The sequence below is a fragment of the Malus sylvestris genome, chromosome 17, assembly GCF_916048215.2.
Source record: "Malus sylvestris chromosome 17, drMalSylv7.2, whole genome shotgun sequence".
Lineage (NCBI taxonomy): Eukaryota > Viridiplantae > Streptophyta > Magnoliopsida > Rosales > Rosaceae > Malus > Malus sylvestris.
Window position 1 is genome coordinate 7224224 of NC_062276.1, and position 26146 is coordinate 7250369.

Sequence of the window (26146 nt, forward strand, 5' to 3'; positions counted from 1 at the left end):
AGCATATGCTAGTGTCATATATGGCTCGAGAATTATTATTATTATTTGGCAAAAAATTTGCAAAGTCAATCATACTCCAGCATTGCTATCATGAAAAGAGACTAAGGTAAATTTATTAAAAACAACAACAAAATTACAAATGTCAAGAGGGCCATGAAGCCTAACCCTGACCTTTAAAAAGCCATGAACAACAACCCAAAACCACTTCTAACATAACCTATAACAAAGAAGCTGAAAAATTATGAGAGTAAGTAGATGCAAAAAGGAGGGCATGAATCCGACACATGAACACTAGGGTGATCAATACCATAATTGACCAGACAGTCAGCAACTTGATTACCCTCTTTAAAATTAAGAGAAAGATGAATTTGCATGGAAGATAATAAAACTCCACAATTATGCTAACGAACTAAAAGCCACCAAGGCACCGTCGTCAAAGAAGACGAAGATGATGAGAGAAAGTGAACACCTCAATAATTTTGGAGCCCTTGCAGGATGTCCATGAATGCTGACACCTCAATAACTTTTAGAGCCTTTGTAGGACGTCCATGAAAGCCAACAGAACGAATAATGTAAAGCTCTTCCACTAAATTCTTCATAAAACCAGAATTAAGAGAATCAGACAGATTCTCGTTATTATTCCGTAATTTTCTCTTTTAAGATTTTGAAATCACCAAAGTCATATCATCCTCAACTTGGTTAGAAATATTATTTGCTCGCTCTAAATCATTGTTTCCACGCTCATCAATATTACTTAAAAAGCATCTTCCTCCGCCGTAGTGTACCAATCATTGACTTTTTGTATTTCAGAAGAGTAGTGCTATACTTACCATCTAGTTGTACCATCACTTATACCATCTCTCTAATAGAAGTAGGGTCCGCTAACTCATATGGATCCTATCTCTATTGGAGAGATAGTATAAGTGATGGTACAAATAAATGGTAAAAATAACATTTTTGATTTCAGAATGAACTTGAGGTGATAAAGGATGACTCGCCACCTGAACTGGAAAACCAGCTTGAATTGAATTATTAGCACTATTTCTCCCAGAGAACACAATAGAAGAGTTTACCTGAATACCTCTAATGGGAGAAACATTCGGAGAATCTGAAACCTGTTTCGAGGTTGTATCATTGTCATCAACTAAACCCTCCACAAAATGTGAGGGAGAAGCCTCATTCAAACCTCTCGCACTCGAGATGGTATCATTACTAACCAAACTTGCCTCAGCCAAGTGACCAGCCACATGATCGTGATTCGTGAGAAGGAACTGGGAGTATCCAAAACGTGTGTGGAGGCCACTTCATTGTTATCATTTAAACCCTTAACAACGTGTAGGGGCAGCACTACAAAAAATATGGGCATTATGCACAGTAAGTTATTTGTGCCCTATGATACCAAAGGGCACCAACATATGTCAGATGACAGACCCAAATATATAGAGCACAATTTTCAAATCGTGCCAAATATGTTATGTTCAAGAAAAAATAAAAATGTAATAAGTTGAAATAAAACAAAAAATTTAAAATTTTCATAAAATCACACATAATTTACAACAAATCCCACATAATTTACGACAAATCCTACGTAATTAACAACCAAGTCCTTCAGAATCCCATCCTCCCACTACAGGCGTTGGACCCAAGTTCTTCATGCAATGAGGCTCACTTAACCACAATCCCTTCTTGCATATAACTTTTAAAGAGTCCCACAACTTGTTTCTGAATTGAAAAACGGATCTTTTACAGAACAATCAAAAGAAAACACGAAGAGCTAAGAACAATATATTGAAAACAGAGCAAGACCTTTCATCTCTGTGAAACATCTGCTGCAAGCATGGCAGCATATGGGGAACACTTGTCTCTGGCAACTTTCACCTTCTTGAAACCTGCATATAAACATACATACACACACACATATATATATATAAACCTTGCATGTACAAAAGGGTTCACAACACCAAACTCCAAAATGAGACTGAAAATCTTTCATTAGATGAATAAGTTAATACTAGCAAGAGTACCCGCGCATTGCTGCGGGTTTTGAAACTGTATAAAACATGTAGAAAGTTTTAAATATATATATGATAAGCCAAACCACTTATATACATGTGGAAATCTATTTACAACCCTATCTACAATAAGAAACAATGAGTAGTGTTGAACTTCTTTAATCTAATGGGTTTGTTTCTACCCAATTCAATTCAATTCAATTCAATTCAATTCATTAGTATAACTCCTCCAATTGAATAGGAATAGCAAATAGGAAAAGGCAGAAGAAATTAGGAGTACCTGGTCAAGGGACTTGTCGCCGATGAGTACCTGGTCACAGGACTTGTCTCAGCTGTAAGAAGCAATCAAATAATAGAAATGGAATGTCAATAATGAAGCCGCTCAAATATTCATAAAAAACATGTTTCCAAGTGTTCAAGAAAAGACAACAAAAAATGAGATTTTCCCATCCATATATCCAATAAACAGAAAATTGAATAGCTTTACACATATCTGATATCAATAAGAGTTTCATTTGCTCCAACAAAAAGAGTTTAGCATTTTTCTATTGGAACAACTAAATGTCCAATGTACCTTAATAACAAAAGGAAGCAAATCTGAATCGACTCGAGGAACCATAATCGTATAAGGATTTTCATCCTCCTCTTCCTGGAAAAGAAGAAAAAAAATTTAGTAAATATGATTTCTGGAAAAAAAATATTTTCCAACATTAATAAGACCTCTAGTAATGTTGTATATACTTCTAGAAATCAAAAACCAAAAGTATTAATGGTAGATCACCTCTACAAACAGATTAGTTACCTCAAAATAAATAGATTTATCAGTTAATGCAACTTTTCCTGGCCATGCCACGTTGTTCTCCCATTTTAGGACAGGCCGCTTTGGTGCTTCCTGCTGGAACTAATGCAAAAAAAATCTCTCCTCATAAAGGTTTGGACTTTGTCATGTCTGGTATGATTTTCTTCCTTCGTGAATCCTACATAAACATGACTAGTTCAACTTGAGCTTCCTAGAACAATAAGTAGAATTAATTTGAGAATTTAGCAGGCACGCACATAAACCTATAATGAAAATGTAACACCTGAAACATCCGTACACATGGACATTAAAAGCATGAAAATGAATTTTTTTTTGGAAAATCATGACAAAGGATATCTTAATTGAGCCATAGTTGATAATCTTAGGTACTTTTGTTGAAGACATTTTGTAATAAGGAAAAAAACTCAAGTTTCACCGGATGAGTTTTTCAATGGTTAAACTTACAGAATAATCTAGTTGAAGCTGATGATCATAAGTATATCAATTAATTGCTCTACTTGTCATAGTTATCAGAAGCCTTAATTCGAGCATCTCAAGTTAGTAAAATAACACAGTTATGAAACTCACTAGAGAAGTTCATCAACATAAATCCTCAGAGTATGCCCTCTCACCCGCAAGAGCCTTCAATGGATTATGTGCTGTTAACCTATCAGGCACACAACTCCGCCTATGTCTTACATGGCCGGTCCCAAGCCCGGATAAAGGAGGAGGGGGAGGGCGTCAGGTAGTCGACAGCCGGCACTCCATGATCACGTCGAATCATTATGAAAATGAATCCAGAACAAAATCGCGCTAAAGCTAGGGCGTCACCCGTAAGTGGCGCGCTGTGTGGCCTGAGCACAGTGATAAGTGAGCAAGGGTCGCTGTATCTCCATCGGCACCCGGATGCAGTGTTAAATGAGCAAGGGGGCCATAGAAACTTCTTTTCGAACGACTCCACTCAAAGTTGTTTGGGAGCATATGCTCCTATCAACTTTACCCGGGACACACAAAAGAAGTACTTTGATCCTATTAGACGGGGGAGGGTGAAGAAGCTAGGACAGAAGGATAGAGTTCAAGAGAGCAAAATGCGTTTAGGAACGTGGAATATAGGAACCTTAACGGGAAAATCTATGGAAGTAGTGGAAGTTATGGTGAGGAGAAGGATAAATATTAAGTGCCTACAAGAAACTAAGTGGGTTGGTAGTAAGGCAAAGGATCTAGAAAACTCAGGGTTTAAACTTTGGTATTCGGGCACAAATAGAACGAGAAACGGTGTTGGCATCATCGTGGACAAGACCTTGGTACAAGATGTTGTAGATGTCAAGAGGGTAGGAGATAGAATCATGGCAATCAAGATTGTAATAGGACAAGAACTTATCAATGTGATTAGTGCGTACGCACCTCAAGTAGGGTTGGATACGAGTTCGAAGGAGAAATTTTGGGAAGATCTTGGAGACTTGGTGCAAGGAATTGCTCAGACGGAGAAGTTATTTATAGGAGGAGATTTAAATGGACACGTGGGCAGGGAGACAGGCAACTATGGAGGTTTTCATGGTGGCCATGGTTTTGGGGAGAGAAACGAGGATGGGGAAGCTATCTTGGATTTTGCAATGGCATATGATCTCTTCTTAGCCAACACCTTCTTTAAGAAGAGAGAAGAACATGTGATCACCTACAAGAGTGGGTCGTCAAAAACACAAATAGATTTTCTTCTAATGAGGAAAGGGGATCGTATAACTTGTAAGGATTGCAAAGTTATACCAGGAGAGAGCGTGGCTAATCAACATCGCTTGTTGGTGATGGATGTACATATCAAAAGAGTAAGACAAAAGAACAAGACTTGGAAGTGCCCAAGGACTAGATGGTGGAATCTAAAAGAAGAAAAACAAGCCATTTTCAAAGAGAAGGTAATCACCCAATGTGTGTGGGATAGAGAGGGGGAAGCTAGCCAAATGTGGGATTCCATGGCTAGTTGTATCCGAAAAGTAGCAAAAGAGGTATTAGGAGAGTCCAAGGGCTTTGCCCCACACCAAAAGGAATCTTGGTGGTGGAATGAGGAGGTACAAACAAAGGTGAAGGCTAAGAAGGAATGTTGTAAAGCCTTATACAAGGAGAGGACTGATGAAAATGGTGAAAGGTATAGAAAAGCGAAGCAAGAGGCGAAGAAAGCTGTCAGAGAAGCTAAGTTAGCGGCTTACGACGATATGTATAAACGACTAGATACCAAAGAAGGAGAGTTGGATATCTATAAACTATCTAGAGCAAGGGAAAAGAAGACAAGGGACCTAAACCAAGTGAGGTGCATCAAGGATGAGGATGGAAATGTTCTTGCTACAGAGAACGCGGTTAAAGACAGATGGAGAGGTTATTTTCATAATCTTTTCAATGAAGGACATGAAATGAGTGCTTCTTTAGGGGAGTTGAGTAACTCAGAAGAGTGTAGAAACTACTCTTTTTATCGTCGAATCCGGAAGGAAGAAGTGGTTGTAGCTTTGAAGAAGATGAAGCATAAAAAAGCAATAGGCCCAGACGATATACCAATCGAAGTGTGGAAACTTTTGGGAGAGACAGGTATAACATGGCTCACTGACCTTTTCAATAGGATTTTGAAAACGAAGAAGATGCCAAATGAGTGGCGAATGAGCACTTTGGTGCCTATCTACAAGAATAAGGGCGACGTACAAAATTGCATGAACTATAGGGGTATTAAGCTAATGAGTCATACAATGAAGCTCTGGGAGAGAGTCATTGAGCATAGATTAAGGCAAGAGACACGGGTTTCGGACAACCAATTCGGGTTCATGCCAGGGCGCTCAACCATGGAGGCAATCTATCTCTTACGAAGATTGATGGAAAGATATAGAGATGGGAAAAAGGATTTACACATGGTCTTTATAGATTTGGAAAAAGCGTATGATAGGGTCCCAAGAGACATTCTTTGGAGGATTTTAGAGAAGAAATGAGTACGAGTAGCATATATCCAAGCTATAAAGGATATGTATGAAGGAGCAAAGACTGCCGTAAGAACTCATGAAGGACAAACCGAAAGCTTTCCCATAACTGTAGGATTACATCAAGGCTCATCCTTAAGTCCTTACCTTTTTGCGTTGGTAATGGATGAGTTAACATGACATATTCAAGATGATATTCCTTGGTGTATGCTTTTCGCAGACGATATAGTGTTGATAGATGAAACTCAGGAAGGGGTAAATGCAAAGCTTAACCTTTGGAGAGAAGTGTTGGAATCTAAAGGTCTTCGCCTAAGCCGATCAAAGACAGAATATATGGAGTGCAAGTTCAGTGCAAATGGAGGCCAAAACGAGTTAGGGGTGAGGATCGGAGATCAAGAAATACCAAAGAGCGACCGTTTTCGTTACCTAGGATCTATCTTGCAAAAGAACGGAGAATTAGATGGAGATCTCAACCATAGAATACAAGCTGGATGGATGAAGTGGAAGAGTGCATCCGGCGTGTTGTGTGACCGCCGTATGCCACTGAAGCTCAAGGGAAAATTTTATAGGACGGCAATAAGGCCGGCGATGCTGTATGGCACAGAATGTTGGGCGGTGAAACATCAACACGTACACAAAATGGGTGTAGCGGAGATGAGGATGCTTCGTTGGATGTGTGGGCACACGAGAAAGGAAAAGATTAGGAATGAGGATATCCGGGGTAAAGTAGGAGTAGCCGAAATTGAAGGAAAGATGAGAGAAAATCGGTTACGGTGGTTTGGACATGTGCAAAGAAGGCCTACTGACGTTCCGATTAGAAGATGCGACTATGGGACAGAGGTGCAGGGCCGAAGGGGTAGAGGAAGACCTAGGAAAACTTTGGAAGAGACTCTAAGAAAAGACTTAGAGTACTTGGATCTAACGAAGGACATGACACAGGATCGAGCACAATGGCGTTCTAAGATTCATATAGCCGATCCCACTCAGTGACTTGGATTTTCCAAGTCTCCAACCGAGAAGTTTTCCTCATTCGGGAAATTAAGAGAACACTACCCCAACCTACATGCTCCACTCAGAAACCTTCAACATACAAGCTTTAACAAAAGAAAATTCAAAGAACTTAGCGAAGAAGGCTTTGGTGTATTTAACACAATACGTTGAAATGAAGGAAAGCTTATTTATTGATATCCCCGATAAGCTACAAATATGTACATATACATGAGTCAAAATAAGCACACAAGAGGGAGCCTTCACAAAGGTTGCTTAGGAGAAGTCTCAGCAGTCGGTAGAGCCCCAGAAAGAGAAGGCATCGGAGGGGGATCATTTGGAGCCTCAGTACTGGACAGAACCCTAGAAGGAGGAGGCATCAGAGGTTGATCATTTGGAGCTTCATTACGCGGTACAGCCCCAGAAGACGAAGGCAATAAATGCCTTTGGAACAAACCCACAAATCTCTGATGATCAAGTAAAACCTGACCATCAGTTTCCTTCATCTGGTCAAGCTTCCTCTTCATGTTTGTAGCATAGTCATGTGCGAGTCGGTGCAACTGTTTATTCTCATGCTTGAGCCCTCTAATCTCCTGTTTGAGACTCATCACTTCAGCCGCCAATGATTCAACTTGGCGGGTTCGAGCAAATAGGCGTTGGGCCATATTAGACACAGAACCTGCACACTGAACACTGAGAGCCAGCGAATCCTTAACAGCTAACTCATCAGACCGTTTGGAAAGTAGTCTGTTATCTTTGGGAGTGAGAAGGTTCCTGGCCACCACCGCAGCGGTCATATCATTCTTCATCACGGAATCCCCAACGGTAAGAGGACCAGTAGGGGAGACGAAGGATGGGCGCCATATGTTGTCTGGAGAAGGCGGGGCTGCCTCTTCAACAAGGTTCAAGTCAAAACGACGGTCGGAGGGGCCAGACATTTTCAAAGGTGTTGAAGAGAGAAGAGGTCGGACAAATCAAGATCTTAGAAGTGCAAGAATGAAGCTTCTACTGGTGGAGATTCAAGTGTGCTTTGGAACTTAATGCCAGCCCCTATAAAAATCTGCACTCGACGAAGCTTCAGAAATCGAAGAGGCGCCTGCTCAGAAATCGAAGAGGCGTTTGCTTTCTCAAAAGCTGGGCTGCTTAGAGATCACGAGGGTTGATCTCAGAAATCGAAGAGGCGTTTGCTTTCTCAAAAGTTGGGCTGCTCAAAGACCACGAAGGCCGATCTCAAAAATCGAAGAGGCGCTCGCTTTCTCAAAAGCTGGGCTCCCCAGAGACCACGAGGGCCGATATCAGAAATCGAAGAGGCACCTACTTTTCCAGCCTTTTCCAGCCTTGTCAGCACCTGTCACACGCACACTCAGTTTTGCGGAAATTATGGGCATTCTGTCAAAGACTTCTGGGGAAGTAGAAAACACATGAATCTTACTGTTCAATCACCCACTTCCCACACGCAACAATAGCTCATGGGTACCACAGATAACTTTGCCAAAGTTCTCTGCCAAAGTTGAGCACGTGAAGCTTGCAGCTCCCACTACATCGCTCTGACCAAGAAGGGTAAAAGAATAGCAAAGAAACAGCACTAACAAAGTTTAGACCCATAAATTTTGAAGGTCTAGCTACCATATTATTACCCACAAGGGTAAAGGAACAGTACCACTGCTGGATAATTGGAAAGTCCCTGTGTGTCAACCTCTGTGCTTCGTGGCAAGGTAGACTAGCAAACATGCCCAACCTTTACTCACATTCGAGAAAACACTCCCAATAAGATTGCTTGCTCCAAAATCGAAGAGGCACCGTCCTCCGAATCTCGAGAGCCAGACTCCCAACATGACTACTTTCTTAAAAATCGAAGAGAGGGTAAAGGAACAGTACCATTGCTGGATAATTGGAAAGTTCCTGTGTGTCAACCTCTGTGCTTCGTGGCAAGGTAGACTAGCAAACATGCCCAACCTTTACTCACATTCGAGAAAACACTCCCAACAAGATTGCTTGCTCCAAAATCGAAGAGGCACCGCCCTCCGAATCTCGAGAGCCAGACTCCCAACATGATTACTTTCTCAAAAATCGAAGAGACACTGCTCCCCGAATCTCGAGAGCCAGACCCCCAGCATGATTGCTTTCTCAAAAATCGATGAGGCATCGTTCTCCGAATCAATCGAAGAGGCGCTCGCTTTCTCAAAAGCTGGGCTGCTCAGAGACCACGAGGGCCGATCTCAGAAATCGAAGAGGCCCTACTTTTCTAGCCTTGTCAACACCTGTCACACGCACACTCAGCTTTGCAGAAATTATGGGCATTCTGTCGAAGACTTCTGGTGAAGTAGAAAGCACATGAATCTTACTGTTCAATCACCCACTTCCCACACGCAACAATAGCTCATGGGTACCACAAATAACTTTGCCAAAGTTCTCTGCCAAAGTTGAGCACGTGAAGCTTGCAGCTCCCACTACATCGCTCTGACCAAGAAAGGTAAAAGAATAGCAAAGAAACAGCACTAACAAAAGTTTAGACACATAAATTTTGAAGGTCTAGCTACCATATTATTACCCACAACTGTAAAGGAACAGTACCACTGCTGGATAATTGGAAAGTCCCTGTGTGTCAACCTCTGTGCTTCGTGGCAAGGTAGACTAGCAAACATGCCCAACCTTTACTCACATTCGAGAAAACACTCCCAATAAGATTGCTTGCTCCAAAATCGAAGAGGCACCGTCCTCCGAATCTCGAGAGCCAGACTCCCAACATGACTACTTTCTCAAAATCGAAGAGAGGGTAAAGGAACAGTACCATTGCTGGATAATTGGAAAGTCCCTGTGTGTCAACCTTTGTGCTTCGTGGCAAGGTAGACTAGCAAACATGCCCAACCTTTACTCACATTCGAGACAACACTCCCAACAAGATTGCTTGCTCCAAAATCGAAGAGGCACCACCCTCCGAATCTCGAGAGCCAGACTCCCAACATGATTACTTCCTCAAAAATCGAAGAGACACTGCTCTCCGAATCTCGAGAGTCATACCCCCAGCATGATTGCTTTCTCAAAAATCGAAGAGGCATCGTTCTCCGAATCTCGAGAGCCAGATACCACATACCACTTTTTCAAAGTGCTCTGACAGAGTTAAAACATGTGAAACTGGCAGCTCCCACTACCGTGCTATGACCAAGCAGGGTAAAGGAATAGCATTACTACTTGTTGTTAGGGAGACTCCTATATATGTCGACCTCCATCCCCAACGGACAGGCAGACCTGCAAAAATGCTCAACCCTTCATCATATCTGAGAGGGCACTCCCAACGAAGCCTTTCGAAATATTCAGCTTTCTTTCCCCCCGATAATACCTCTGCAAACAAGCTATACTAGAGCAAGAATATCTCATATCATCAGGGTTAAAAGCAAGAGTATCCCATATCATGCTTTTTTCCTGTCTTTTCTTTTGGCCTTGTTTTTACCTGCAAGACAAGGAGAAAGAGAGCAATCAGTCAGCACTTGGAATCAAGCTTCCAGCCAGGAACTGACTGCCTGGAACCCCTTACCTGATTACTTACCTGGCATTGCTCTCGAGTACTCATCTTCAACATCTTATGTTTCCAGGGAAGATTCCGCATCTGCTTGAGGAACAGATAGGGCAAGTGCGAAGGATACAAGGAAGCATGTGGAGACAAGCGTAACAGCACACGTGCCGATACATTCATTACTCTGTCAAAAGCAAAAGTATCCCATATCAGCAGGGTGGAACGTACTCTAGATTTGATGGACTTGTTTTGACCCTCAAATTCTTCAGTCGGCCTTATACTCTGGAGGAAACCAGAAAACCCTCCAGCTCAGTTCAAGAATAAGCCTGTGGAAAGTTACTTCTTCAAAAGCAAAAGTATCTCATATCATCTCTTCTCATTTTTCTTCTCTTTATCCTTCATGCTGCTGCAAGATGGGGAGAAGGTGAACAATCAGTCGGAGCTCTGATTGCTTACCTTGTCTGTCACCTCTTTCAGCAGACCCCCTAGCTCGGCGACTTGGGGGACTCCTACTACATGGTTTGTATCGCGCTTGACCAAGCCTGAAACTACAAGTAAGCTTCAAGTGAAATTGATACATTACCTTGTGCATCTCCACCAGTTAAAGATACCACCCCTGGATGGAGGAAGAGTACTTCCAGAGAAGATGCCACATCTACCTATGAGACAGATAAGGCAAGTCAAGACGACACCACACTCCGATACTTAGAAGTTTCGTGATTACGAGATCATTCTCCCACAATATTTCCTAATGTCATTTGTACTAAATCATTCACTTGTACTCACTAAATGAGAGCTTGAACCTATGTACTTGTGTAAACCCTTCACAATTAATGAGAACTCTTCTATTCCGTGGACGTAGCCAATCTGGGTGAACCACGTACATCTTGTGTTTGCTTTCTTATCTCTATCCATTTATATACTTATCCACACTAATGACCGGAGCAATCTAGCGAAGATCACAAAAAGCGATCGTTTTCGCTACCTAGGATCTATCTTGCAAGAGAACGGAGAATTAGATGGAGATCTCAACCATAGAATACGAGCTGGATGGAAAGAGTGCATCCGGCGTGTTGTGTGACCGTCGTAGGCCACTGAAGCTCAAGGGAAAATTTTATAGGACGGCAATAAGGCTAGCGATGTTGTATGGCACAGAATGTTGGGTGGTGAAGCATCAACACGTACACAAAATGGGTGTAGCGGAGATGAGGATGCTTCGTGGGATGTGTGGGCACACAAGAAAGGATAAGATTGGGAATGAGGATATCCGAGGTAAAGTAGGAGTAGCCGAAATTGTAGGAAAGATGAGAGAAAATCGGCTCCGGTGATTTTGAACATGTGCAAAGAAGGCCGACTGACGCTCCGGTTCGAAGATGTGACTACGGGACAGAGGTTCAGGGCCGAAGGGGTAGAGGAAGACCTAGGACAACTTTGGAAGAGACTCTAAGAAAAGACTTAGAGTACTTGGATCTAACGGAGGACATGACACAAAACCGAGCGCAATGGCGTTCTAGGATTCATATAGCCGACCCCACTTAGTGGGAAAAGGCTTTGTTGTTGTTGTTGACCTATCAGGCACACCAGGAATAGCAGGAGCCATTTCTCCAACTGAACCTGAAAAACAAATAGAATCTGAAGAATGAATTTGAAAAATAAATAGATATATGAAGAATGAACCTAAAAAGAAGCTTTCTTCGAACCATTAGCAAGATCTTCTCGATAAGATTCCCCTATTATAAATATGAGTTTTGGAATGAAGGTTCCTGTGGATGCGCCAACATTTCCAGAAACAAAAACCAAATTACTACATTTGCCAGATACTAATCTCAAAACCAAAGTTTTGCCGAATAGAACAGAAAAAAAAAAAACAAAATTAGCTTCCACTACCCAGTAACCAAATTCAAATTCCAAAATTCTCGAACAAAATCAGGTTTCTATGTTCAATACACAATAAATAAATAAATACACATACAGATGGCTACTATAAATTCAAATATTTTTGAAATCATTAGATCCCAAAACTGAAAGTTTTTATTTTGAAAAATCACTTACGTTGGAGGACAGCCCAGAGGAGAGGATCGTTTTTAATTCTTGGGTCGTGGTCCAATTCCGGCAATCTTGGCCGGAAAGTCGCGGTCACCATTTCTTAGATCTGAAATTCAGAAAATTCAGCTACAAATTTGCATAAACTAACTTGGGGATGGAAAGAGGACGGAAAGAGGATTCTGGAGGTATAATTTTACGATCGTTGATGACCGGTGTGCAGCGGCGCTGTTGCGCGAACGAGGTGAGGTAAAGATGGGGAGGAGAGAAAGGAGGGAAGGGAGAGGAGTTGGGAGGTCTGTCTCAAAAAGAAAGGGAAAGAAGGGGATAGAGGAGTCGGTTAATTTCAGAACTTCACTTTATTATTGGGCACAATAATTTTTTTTTGTGCTGGGTGATATTAATAATTGATTATATATATATATATATATATATATATATATATATATATATATATATATATATATATATAGATATATATATATATATATATATATGTGCACACGCGATTGTACGCCTATTTGATTGAACGATTTTAGAGCAACTCCCGTGTAGGAGCCCTCTCTCTAGGCTATTCACTATTTAATCCACCAAGTGAACAATAACTGCCTTTAATGAATAGTGCATTCCCCTGGCAATTGTTTTTTGCATCTCCACCCCTACACTAAATAGCCCTAGCAATTGGTAATAAAATATTAGTATTTAAATAATACAAAATAATTTTTAATTGTTTTCCTTTTTCTTTTTTCCTATTCCTTTTCCATTTCATTTTTCCAAACTCAACCGACAACCATTCTCTAATTTTTTTTCCAGAACACTCTTCATGTTTCCTAGCCCTCTGTCTCTCATTTCTCTCCCTCTCTCTCTTTACGACGCAACCCCCCTCATTTTTGAAACCTCACTCTATCTTTAATCTCTCTCATTCTCTTGCATGCATCATCATATCACAATTTGGGTGATCCACCATTGAAGCCGAGAAAATAAAATCCAATCCAATCATGACAGCCGTCGCGGCCACCGCCACAGACATGCTAAAGACTCCGACTTGCATCAAAATTAAGGCCATTGCCCTCCTCTTCCTCCCTTTCTTCTCCTCCACCGCCACGTCCTCCGCTGCACAATCTCCGTCTCTCGCATCGCAGACGCCGGAATCGCATGCTCCGAATCATCCGTCAGCTCCTTCTCCTCCTCCACCGTGACCACCGCTGGAGCTGGAAAGGATGGGGATAGTGGACGAGATCGGCGTAATGTTGGAGGAGTTCGAGGCCTGACAGAAAAAAAACATTAAAATAGGCGTCTGACGTCAGCTGACTTCAGACCCACCCCAGGCTCTTAGGCCGGCAAGAATCGACGGGCCTAGCGCTCGGGGGTGCTCGGGCTCCCTCGCCAGCCAACGCTGGACTTCTTTCCTCAGGCAATCAAGCCCTGTTCCGGAGCCTGTCCCTCGAACAGGAGCTCTCGCTGTAGCTACTCTTAAGGTTGAAAGAGAGAGGGCTGGCGGCAATTAGAGAGAGAATAAAGTGATTTAATTGTGAATTGTGTTTGTATCATCGCACTGTACTTTTATTTATAGTAATAGGATAGGCAAAAACCTTATCATTTAGGATTACAACATTTAATAGGTAATCAACTCCTAATAGGAATATAAGATACATTCTCATATCTAATAGGATTTACACAATCATATTCCTATTCTAAATATGACTACAACACTCCCCCCTGAGTGTGTAAATACTCAACAAACCATCGTATTAGATCTTCAACAGGTAAGGTAGAATAGTTGATGAAGTCATCAGCATAATGGGTGAATGCGAGTCTCAAATTTAAGAAAGTATGCATTTGTAGTAAAACTCACAAGACCTCGTTATGGTAAAACCTAAGGCATGGGGAAAACCTATAGACTAAGGAGAAAAGTGAGAAGTATGCATAATGTCTAAAACAAGCGTCAAACAAGACGAAAGTAGTGAATTCACTAGAGTATGATCATCCCAGGATGGGTGCCTCATTAAAACTTCGTTAGGTAGCAAAAACCCAGTGGGAAAAATGCTCCTAATCGTAGGAAAAAGAGTACATTAAGATCATGTGAGTATGTTTCTAGATACTCCCCCTGAGTTAAACATAACTTTTAAATAAGAGAACTACAAGTGATTCAACTCAGATAATTTACGCATACCGATTCCTTGGACGAGCTTTTGAAAAGTAGACTTTGGCAACGACTTGGTGAAGAGATCAACCAGGTTGTCCTGAGAATGAATTTGCTTAACTTCAATGTTCTGATGCTGCTACCGCTGGTGTGAGTAAAAGAACTTCGGCACTATGTGCTTGGTGTTGTCTTCCTTGATGTATCCCTTCTGTAACTGCTCGATACATGCTACATTGTCTTCAAAGATCGTCGTAGGAAGGTTAACAACTGATGTAAGACTACTAGTGCTTCAAATATGTTCCATAACTTTTCTCAGCCAAAAGCATTCACGCGATGCTTCATGTAGGGTGAGAATTCAGCATGGTTCGACAAAGTCGCAATTAGCGTTTGCTTAGTCCAAGATACAGCGGTGTCTCCAACAGTAAAGACATAACCTGTTTGAGAATATGCCATATGTGGGTCAGACAGATATCCAGCATTTACATAACCAACAAGGCGAGAATCAATTCAGGAACCATAGGGGGCGGCAACACTCGAAGATTCGCGGGTATAGAACAAGCCCAAATCCGTAATACCCTTAAGGTAGCGAAAAATGTCTTTAACACCATTCCAGTGCCTACGTGTGGGCGCATTACTGTATCTTACCAAAATATTAACAGCGAAAGAGATGTCGGGTCTAGTGCACTGAGCCAAGCATAATAAAACCCCAATTGCACTTAGGTATGGAATTTCGGGTTCCAAAATCTCTTCCTCATCCTCATTTGGACGGAAGGGATCTCGTTTAGTATTTAGAGTCCGAACGACCATGGGTGTACTTGAAGGCTTTGCTTTATCCTCATTAAAACGTTGCAACAAAGTGACAATCTGAATGTTAACATGCCTATCTCCCCCTAACAACGAGAATACTGTCTCATCAAAGTGACAATCTGTAAAATGTGCGATAAAGAGATATTTTGTCAAAGGTTCTAAGTAACGAACAATTGATGACGAATCATAACCGACATAGATTCCCAGTTTTCTCTGAAGACCCATTTTGGTACGTAGCGGCGGTGCTATTGGCACATAAATGGCACTCCCAAACACCAGTAAATGCAAGATGTCAGGACCGTATCCAGTTACTAACTATAACAATAAATGTGGTTAGGTAACAGTAGGCATCAGGCAGACCAACATAGTTTCTTGCAATATTGCATAACCCAGGCAGATACCAGCAATTTAGTTCTTATAACCAAAGTCTGAGCTATCAATTGAAGGCACTTTATGAAAGCTTTTGCCAGGCCATTTTGGGTGTGACCATGGGGTACATGATGTTCCATATCAATCCCTATTAACATGCAATAATCGTCAAAAGTCTGTGACGTAAACTCTCCAACGTTATCTAGTCAAATTGACTTAATCGGATAATCAGGGTGGTGAACCCTTAGCTTAATGATTTGAGCTACGAATTTCGCAAACGCAGCGTTACATATGGACAACAGACAAACATGTGACTATTGTCTCGATGCATCAACCAACACCATAAAGTATCTAAATGGTCTGTAGGTTGGTTGGATAGGTTTACAAATGTCCCATTGAATCTTCTGAAGAAACTTAGGGGGGTCGTGAATAATCTTTGTATGTAAGGGTTGAGTATTTAACTTCCCTAAAGAAGATGCTTTGCATGGCGGGAGTCCAACATAGGAATGTAACCTATGCCAATGTGAAGATTTGAGGATACAGCGTGTCATGTCACGTCCAGGATGTCCTAAACGGTCATGCCCAAGCAACAAAGTGTACTGGAACTCAAGCATAGGGCCGGCCACACTGTGGGCTTCTATGCCACGAATGGTTGTGATGTACAACCCACTCGGCAGACATTCCAACTTCTCATGAATACGCTTCTGGCCATATTCGTATGAAGTGATACAAAGGAATTCAGAACCATTATCTTCAGTGGTTTCAATATGATATTGATTATCTCAAATATCTCTAAAACTCAGCAACGTTCTTCCAGAACGTGGATAATAGAGTGCCTCATTAATGGTTAAGATAGTACCATTGGACAACATGATACAGGTTTTTCCGTATCTTTCAATCAGGTTGGATGGGCTTGAGAGAGTTGTCAAATGAGCTTTCTTGGGTATTAAGTTAGTAAAATAGTGTCATTCACGCAAGATGATGTGTGTGGTTGCACTATCTGCCAGACAACTGACTTCCTCACTAGACATACCTAGAAATAAATTGATTGAATTGGTCACATGCATAAATATTTCATTCAATTAAGCAATTTGAGAAAATAATATCCATTCAAATAACAACCCATAATTCAAAACAAACCAAAACCAAACAAATTATTCCAAATACTTGTAAAAATTGTTCTAAATTAAACCATAAACCTAGAAAACTAGGGGGTAAGGCCGGCTACTCCTAGTGGGCTTGGCCACTAGGGGTAAACACCCTAAAAACATGTCTAATTTATTCATCCATATAAGCTAACGCCTCTTGAAAATTCGATATCTCCATTGATGTAGTTGCATCTTCTGGATGATCCACATGTGCAAAGTTAGACTCACAACATGAATGATACTTGGCAATAGCCTCAGGGGAAGCTTGGCATATGCGTGACCAATGATCTCTTGATTCACAACGGTAGCATATGTCCAGTTCAGTAGAATCAGGTTGAACGGGAGGTTTGCCCTTGTTCTTGAAGTTTGAGGTCTTAGGGGCAAGTGGTGGATGTTGTTGGGTCACATTTCCTCCCTTAGGTGTGGCACTCTATTGACCTTAGGCACGTGGTGGGGCTTGCCGCCCATTGCTATGGCCATGACGACTCTTTCGTCGTTTATGGTTGCTAGAATCTATCGCATGCGCTTCAGGCGCAGTGTTCGAGCCAGTCGGTCGAGCTTGATGATTTTTCATCAAAAGATGGTTTTTCTTTTCAGTAAGAAGTAAAACAGAGATCAAATTTGAAAACTTGGTGAATTTTTGTGCCCTATATTGTTGCTGCATGACAATATTGGTGGCATGAAATGTCGAGGAGATCTGATTCAGTTAGTTCCACTTTGCAAAATTTCAACAGTGAACGGATTCTACAAACTTCAGAGTTGTATTCATTCACGGACTTAATGTCCTAGAAACAAAGATGCTGCTAGTCGTGTCTTGCTTCAGGCAAGTATATGTCTTTATGGTGATCGAAACGGTCGACCAGAGCAAGCTAAAGGGTGCGTAGGTCCTCCTTAGCGAGATACTCAGTCTGCAGTGCATGATGGATGTGTTTTTGAATAAAGATCATTGCAGTAGCCTTCTAAGCTTCATCAACAGGTTTGTCGGCGATAGGTGCCTCGATTGTGGCTCTAATGCCCTTTGCAGTGAGATGGAGCTTCACATCTTGAACCCACTTCAAATAGTTTCTTCCAGAGACTTCTAGAGCGAAGAAATCAAGCTCGTTCAAGTTCAACATGTCCCTAAAACAGAGGGGAAAACGTGAGTAGTCATATGGTAAGCCATAGACATATATCGTAGAACATACAGGTTTTATAGATATGTATTGGTTTTATTTATGCATGAAAACTACAGGTTTCATGTGGTATGTTTTGAATGAGAACTTCGGGTTTCAAAGGCACTAAATTTGAAACTACAAGTTCAATTTAGTTTTATGAACAATTAGTTCATAATAAGAGATTCCTGCAAGAAACACAGAATGCAATATACTAATTTAAATATAGTGGGTTTGAGTTTCTTCGGGAACTCAAGTGTGAGAGCTTTGTTACTACGAAAGTATGTCAACGGTTCAAAGTATAAAAATAAATTATTGAATCGTTAATGTCCAAAAGTGATATTCAAGTCAATAATTTTATATTCATTATCAGATTAATAGACTGCATGTCACTTTTAATTAATTCAATAAATTAGGCCATAAGGGGTTGATTGTAGAAGCAAAATAATACTAAAATAAAAGCATTGGGTCGAAAATACCATAGCCCAAAAAATAGGGTTGGGTGCCATGAGGAAAAGGGCTTGGAGGTGGGCTACAGGCCATGGGCCGGGTTGGAAACAAAAAACCTAGCAGCAGGGCTGCTAGTTTTGGCCTCAAAAAGGCGCGGGAGACTTGGGCCCAACACGGGGTTGGCTTGGGTGCGGCGCGGGAAACCCCAGTTAAGCTGGATTCTGTTTGGGCTATTAAGGTGAGCCCAGCCGCATGGGCTGGCTGCTTGTTATGCTGGCCAGGGCTAAGACAAAGCCTAGCAAGCATGACAGCTTGCTGGCGTGGGCCGAAACCAAGAACCGGGGCTGCAGGCCCGTGTTTGGGAACAAGTCCAGCATGCTTATGGTATGCAGGTTTGGGCTCGGGCGGACCAGGGCTTTCAGGCTCGTGTGATAGGAACCTAAGTCGAAGCTTGGTTATGTTTGAAAAGGAGCAGCAAGCCAGAAAGCTGCACATGTGGTCCAGAGAGTCGGGGCGACGCCGTCCCACGGTGATGCTGCAATAAATCACCCAATTTTGTTTTTTTTTCTTTTCAAATCTAGGTTGAAACTAATTGCTTTTGATTTATGAATATACTTTGACTCACATATTCCACATAGCAAATATAATTACGTAATGCATGAAACAAATATATAAACATATACAATATATATATATATATATATATATATCGTAAGGAAAATATAAACATAGAAGGATTCATGCATCATGGGGAATGTTTTCATGCTTCATAGATGTTTCAAATATCTTTTTTTATTTTAAGTGTATCTTGTCCGTGAGTCTTTCAAGATAATTGTATCAAAATTCCAGATTTTTCTACCGAGCCGTTTGACCGTGGCAAAGAAAAGAAAGGCCAGCGCTCAGCTTTCCTATATTGACATTTTTGGACGTTTTGGGTATTTTGGAGGTCAAGATGACATATTTTAAGGAAGGTTCCTTCTAAGGATTTGTTGGGAACGTCTTCAGCAAAGGCGTAGCCACCACAAGGCTAAGGTGGGCTGTAGCCTAGGGAGGTTTTCTGTAAGGGTAGTGTTATCCATGTACTCATTTTTACTTTTTACACACTTCTCTTAATTGTCGGTTGTTCGGATCGAATGAATTGAAAATGATCACTGACAAAATATTAATAAGGTTGTGTTGGAAGTAAAAATGGGTTTGTGAATAGATCTATTCTTTTGTAAACTCATGCTTATAGCCTACTCAATTTCAATACATATTGTTATTTAATGTATATTTAGTAGAGGAGAAGTAGTAAATAATAGTTTTATGCTAAAAATCATAAATTAGTTCTATCTCCAATCCCCCTTTATTCTATTCTTTAAGGAAAAAGACCATTTATCCTATGTAATTTAGCTTCTGTGCTTCTTACTCAAGAAAAGATTAATAAGTTCTTTAAATACACAATTAAATCCCTATCTCCGCAATTCCTAACTTTTTGTTGCAATTTTATAATGAATGTCACCTTTGGTACGTTCTTAATCTCTTTATTTACTTATTCTTGATTCAATTAGTAGGTTAATTATTTATATGATCCTTAAATTTATCGATTAGGGTTATAATTTTGAGAATAGTTTATATTATATTGTTGTTCTTTTATATTGATTATTATATATTTTATATAAGCAAAAAAATAAACATATGATTTTATGGTACTATTTTCAACTAGCCTACCCAAGAAAAAAATCATGGCTTTGTCGTTGGCCTTCAGCTTTCAAAAGAGACATTGCAGAACCACATTGAAGTTGATTTGGTCAATCAAAAGTCTTCTTTTTTTCTTCTTTTTTTTTGAAGTCTAAATTTGACTTTAAATAAGAAACCTTTTATTAGCTAAATTATTATTTTATTATGTTTCCTAAGACTTTTTTAGGTGGGATTTTATCTTGTAGTAGCATAAATAAGGCTATTTGGCCATTAGGTTAAGGGCATACTACTTTAGAGAACTCGATTAGAGAGCTTTTGTCAATTCAAGTTTATTTACAAAGTGTTTTTTTATCCATGTTCTTAATAATATTATGCTTTATGATTGTGTGTAACTAATTTGTTTTGCTAGGGCAAGGCCATGAGTCTTAGCATGAATATGTAGTATTTATTTCATTGCTTGTGATATTATGCATGCATACTTTGAATTATTAATCTACTGTGTTATACTGTCTTTATGTCGTGATGACTGGCCACGATTAAAATGTTTAAATAAGTAATTGGATGCAATTTGGTAGGAATATCACCGGAGAATTAAATAATGCTTCTTGTGGTTAATAATTGTAATTTAACTTAAGATGTCACGCCCCGATCCCGACATACGTGCATGATCGACACGTAACGCCACCAAATACTCGTATCTCTAACTTACCTCGCCTCCGGGCTATGAACAAAGCACAACTCAAGTCCCAATTTCCTAGTAATTTTTCGTATGCTTTATGGCTGCATCTAACTTCCTCGTTAGACTGCCTACGTACCCTGAATAGGGATCAAGCCATTCGTAGTTCACCTTCGTTTAATTAGAAAATGAATTTTTAGAATAAAGCAAAAATCTGACTCTATGCAATTCAAATGACTAACCTTTAATCACACATACTTGACAGATTCTTACATCCACTGAATCAATTTAGCCTTTCATAAAAGGTTATACAAGTGCAGAGCTTAAAACACATCAAATTTATAACCAAAGCAATATATATTTATGTACGATGAGGTTTCTGTTTGATTGAAGCATGTATGTCAATTTTTAATATATTGTACAATTATACCCAGAAGTTTCTTGGGAAAAACTTACAACAATGGAAGAATCATCAACTGCTGTAAACAACCCCAATAAAAAGTGAGAACCCAGAGCTAGTTTTCATCACACATCACCCAAATAACAAGGAGAAAGCATGGGAGACCAAGTGAGTAAAATTCTTGGAAGTACTGTTCTCTATCGTTGAAGTGCTAGATATCTATTTCTATATTTTGACACAGGTTAGTATTTTATAGAGATGAAACGATGCAACTCAAACCTGAAGCTTGGGGGCGTTCCCACTGATCTCAACATCCACAGCAACAAGAATTCCCCCTTCCCAATGTCTTCCTCCCTCCCTGGGTTTTCTTTTTTTTTTTTTTTTTTTTTTTTTGCCCTTTCCTAGCCCGTCTCTCCCCCTTCTCCCTTCTCTTGATCTTCCTGCCCGCATCTTTCTTTTCTTCCTCTCTCCTTCTTTTGGTCCCTCACTCTTTTATCTAATTGGTTACCATTCCCACGGTGGAAGTTTTAAATAAATTTAAAAATCTATAGTTTAGTAACACAACTTCAAATGTCCGTAACTATACTGTTAAAACCCGAACTCGCAAAAGGCTTTCACTTATCCGTTCATGGTTTCGAGATCTATTCGAAAACATTAATTGTGACCCCAAATGGTCAACAAATTTAAAATTAATTACGAAAATTCAAACCCGATAACTATTCGTTTTAATTCCACAAATTAACAGGATTAAAATTAACTAATAAAGATAACATGAACGTGAAATACAAATTTAAATTGCGAGATACGTAATGAATAGTAAAATTCCGAGGACGAGATTTCACATAAGATGAATATCACGCTCTTGAGGATTGCATGGTTTTTCAAAGGATTTTCACAGAACTTAATGAGTCTTGCATGTTCATATTAGATCTAAATATTACAGACAGATTGCATGTTAGAACTTAGATATACGTTCTTTCTTGAATATTATGATGAGAATATGCATTAGGAAAACCTAACCTTCAAAGTTGCATGTGTAATTCATAAGTAATTGGTTAAACTACATACGATTGTTAAGGTGACAGTGGAACCCTAGTGCTTAAATTGATTTTCAAATTATTTTCTTTTGTTTCTTTTACTTTGTCAATTTAATTAATTGTTTTTATTTAAATTCGTTTTTAATATTTTAAGTTACAAAATCAACATTTTCCAACCTTTGTTTTAAGTATTTAATTAAGAATTGGCTTAATGCAAATTGTTCATTCAATCTTTGTGGAGAATGACCTTACTAGAGCCGACTATACTATAATTACCTTGTTCTCTTGCAAGTATTTTTAAGTATTTTTAATCCTACTTTTGCAAGTAGTAAAAATCTTATTACAAACCTATGGCTCGAGACATCAATTGTCAATATAATTGTGTTGACCTTCAAAATTACAATGTCTACGTGGCACGTAAGCCAAGTCACTATTGAGTTAACTATGTTCTTCTTGTGAATGCATGCATGCTAACTCGCAACCAAGGTTGGTCGGGTGAGTAAAGTAGATGTGGTGGTAGTGTCAAATGTGATGTTGATAGAATACTCAATGACTACGACCGAGGAATGACGTCTCTCAGCCCAGGGTTCTAAAACCTAAAGACAAGATTACTTAATTCATTGCGAAGTTCAAGATCTTCTGCCTTGGGTTTGGCCGCTTCAACTATATTTGTGAGAATATAAGTGCACCTAGTCAGTTTCAAGCTGAATAGGAAAAGATACTCACAGGAAATGAGTGTCCTTATGGTGAATATGGTTCGGCCGTATGATGTTGAACTCTGAAATATACTTGCAAGTAACCAATCATATAACACTTCACTTCAATGGGGAAACTAATGAAGTGACCTCTTTCAGCGAAAGAATCGAAGACTTTTCGCCAGCTGAGACATAGATAGGTAACCAACAAAACTATAAGTAATGATGTTTTACCAAACTGAAGATACTCTTAGGCCGACTAGTTCTACGACTCTAGTGATGTTCACCCAAATTGAATATGTTGCTACTTTGTCAACCCAGTGATGGTCAACCGAATTGAATATGTGATGACGGATGGATTAAGATAATTAGTATTTTTCTCATAGTTATGAAAAAGCTTCACATAGAGTGTTAAGAGTTATTTGTTGAGTTGAAGGGGCTTCTCACGTTGTAAAACCACTTCTATTTATAGGGAGAGTTCGTGATAACCAAGCTTGCTGAGGTAATAAAGTCCTAATAGAACTATGCATTTTCAGCACCCACCTGGATGTTCGTGACGTTATCTCTTCAATCCCCTCCTTAACCATTATGCACTTAATTCATTATTTATAACCATAGATTTTGATTCCTAAATAATTCGAATCTTATCTAAACCCATCCTGATCCTTAGCAATTTTAATTCAACCAGGACTCGACCGGGCCACATCTAAGTCTGGCCCTTAAGTAATCCTACTTCCACTAGAATTCGGTCAAATCATGCTTTTCTGAGTGAAGAAAGCCAAATGGCCTAAAGGCTCACCTTTAGGCCGAGCGTCATGACCTTCTAACTTGAATTACCTCTCCTCAGCCTAAATCCAATATTTCATACTCAAACAAATTGATATCTTTTAGTTTCGAACCTTAATTTCTTAGGAGTACTAAATATACCTTTCATACATTATTTAAATCTCTCCTAGTCTGTCTTTGCATGCTTGTGTGAGAAGATAGGGTACATGGTCCAGCTAGGACTCCTCAAGTTGTTGGAGAAAATAAATCCCAATTGACAATTATATAAGAGATCAGATCGCCACTATCATGTGATCACCCAAAGTCTCAAATTCAAGTTCCAGATATTTATACTAGTAGTCTATAATTGCCGATTATTAATTAGCTCTTGCTTAGAGATAGCATCCCCATTGCTCGATCTGTATGAAATTTAAGATATTCTTTATTGTGTGGCACAGCCTAGCTCGTTAAGCAATAACAAGCCTTAAGTAAACAAGAGCTAAGTTTATCTTAAGTAGTCTGCATCATTAATTAAATAATTGTCTTGCAATGTTGGCATCACATGGTGGAACCAATCCATACCATCATGAGTATCGTAGAACGTTAAAAATGGTGATGATAAAATTCCCTCCTCCCTCAGGTATGTAATTGGATAGTACTCACTTTGGACGTCATTCATCATATTGTCCGGCTGAAATGGTTCGGTCCAAAAATCTCCACTCGATTTGTCTAATATTGTTTCTGATGAAGCTAGAGTACCATCTTCAGCAGAGAAATAACTCACGATAGGTTGATCATGTCCATGATTTATGTTGGAGCTCAAGGATTGGCCACTGGAAAATGTTTCAGGGGACAACGGAGAGCTCTCCAAAATTTGGTGACCATTATTATCATGTTTAGGAGCACTTTGAGCTCCCAATTCTGTATTTTGGCTAGTTACTGATGGGGCATCACTTGATTGCTCTGTCGTTTGAGATAGTGCTGTTGAATTTTGCTTTGTGAGCTTCTTAAAATAGGTATGCCAATGATTTTTAATATCATTGTCTGTTCTTCCTGGTAATTTAGCAGCAATCATTGACCATCTACATGTTGAGGAAACAAATTTTCATTATAAAACGACCAACATTTTATGGCGTTCCTAATAGATCATTATCGTTATACAAGTGTTATGGACATTTTCTTTGTAAACTTATATATAATTAGTTACTTTGAATATATAATTAACTCATGAACTAAAGAAGAAATCATACTTATTCCCGAATTCTTCATGTAATTTGATGATCAAATTGTTTTCTTCTTGAGAGTAGTTTCCCCGTTTTACACCCGGTTGAAGATAGTTCGTCCATCTTAGTCTGCAACTTTTACCACACCTTGCTAAACCTGCAGAGAGATTATATGCAAAACAAACAAGTATATTTGATCACTACGTCACTCCTTGAATTGTCTGATATATCATGCATGCTTATTGCTTGAAGGTTCCTTAACCATATATGTGATCCAAACCAAAAGCTAAATGATGATGAGTTTTCGAAATTATGGTCAAATTAGTCACACATGCTCTCATAGTTGAATGGGATGAAAAAAAAATTCATAAATTAGCCCAGAACGTTGTAGTCTTGTAGATAACCTATGTTATATGAGATTAAGCTTAAGAAAATTCTTTGAAGACACAATTAAGATGTTATTTTATGTACACTTACCAGCAAGTTTGGGAAGTGCACGCCAGTTCTTGTGACCGTGCTTATCAACATAAGCTTTTAACACATTGTCTTCTTCAGGACTCCATGCTCCTTTCTTTTGCCCATTTTTGTCATAGAAGGGCGCTCTCACCATCTCGTAGACTCCCCGCTTTCCCTCTCTGTTTTTTTATTTTTTTGTTTTATAAAAATAACATTCGAGCAGTATTTTCCCACCCACACACACACATATATATGATTAGAGTGAACATGCGATGACTGTAAAGTATCACGTGAAACGGGGAAGAAGAGGTAAATTCAAAAGCTATAGGAAAAGAGCATTAATCTTTTTATCATTTATGAAACGTGTGCTAATTTGACCGAAGATTGTAAGTGCTTTTCTTAGTGATTTCTTTAAAACTTTTTTATCGGCCGCCACAAGGTGATTCCTTGGTGATTTCTTTAAGAACTTTTTATCGGCCCCCACAAGGTGATTCCTTGGCAACATGATGGTATTTAAACAATTAAGCTTAAATTCACAATGAACTTTGTAGGCTAATGGTATACTTCATTTGCACGCAAACAATTCGCCGTACCTATAATCAAGGTTCTAAAAGACGCTAGGCGCAAGTCGGGCGGCGAGCTGAAGCCTAGCACTTAGGCGAACTAGGCGGATTTAAGTAAATATATTATATTTCATGCAAATATGTGTCTGTTTATACTTAAATATATATAATTTCATTATAAACTACAAAATAAAATGATATATATATTAGGAGGTATTGGAACATAATGAAAACATGGGGAACATGCATATAATGTGTATTCATTTAAGTATTC

At 39.5% G+C, this 26146-nt stretch overlaps 2 protein-coding genes and 1 long non-coding RNA gene across 12 annotated transcripts; all 3 read right to left on the reverse strand.

Annotated features, from left to right (window-relative positions):
- Positions 1-82: 82 nt before the first annotated feature.
- LOC126610174 (uncharacterized) lies at positions 83-12690 on the reverse strand. Of its 10 annotated transcripts, none has more exons than XR_007618411.1 (8): positions 12319-12690; positions 11835-11880; positions 3400-3478; positions 2815-2989; positions 2587-2661; positions 1807-2344; positions 1082-1347; positions 83-1006 (listed from the first exon to the last, which is right to left on the reverse strand). It is a non-coding gene; the product is annotated as an uncharacterized LOC126610174 (long non-coding RNA). The 10 variants fall into 10 exon arrangements; XR_007618414.1 differs by having other exon boundaries at positions 83-1347; positions 1807-1889; positions 2293-2344; positions 12319-12687; XR_007618406.1 differs by lacking the exons at positions 83-1006; positions 1082-1347 and adding an exon at positions 1511-1722 and having other exon boundaries at positions 1807-1889; positions 2293-2344; positions 12319-12686.
- Positions 6977-10954, reverse strand: LOC126610173 (uncharacterized). The gene is made up of 2 exons (XM_050278160.1): positions 9363-10954; positions 6977-8666 (listed from the first exon to the last, which is right to left on the reverse strand). The coding sequence occupies exon 2, from the start codon at positions 7688-7690 to the stop codon at positions 7016-7018; it is 675 nt and encodes a 224-aa protein (XP_050134117.1). The 5' UTR covers positions 7691-8666; positions 9363-10954; the 3' UTR covers positions 6977-7015.
- Positions 12691-24073: 11383 nt separating the features above from the next.
- On the reverse strand, positions 24074-25500 carry LOC126610170 (transcription factor MYB4-like). Its single transcript, XM_050278158.1, has 3 exons — positions 25331-25500; positions 24881-25010; positions 24074-24712 (listed from the first exon to the last, which is right to left on the reverse strand). The coding sequence occupies exons 1-3, from the start codon at positions 25461-25463 to the stop codon at positions 24136-24138; spliced, it is 840 nt and encodes a 279-aa protein (XP_050134115.1). The 5' UTR covers positions 25464-25500; the 3' UTR covers positions 24074-24135.
- Positions 25501-26146: the final 646 nt, after the last annotated feature.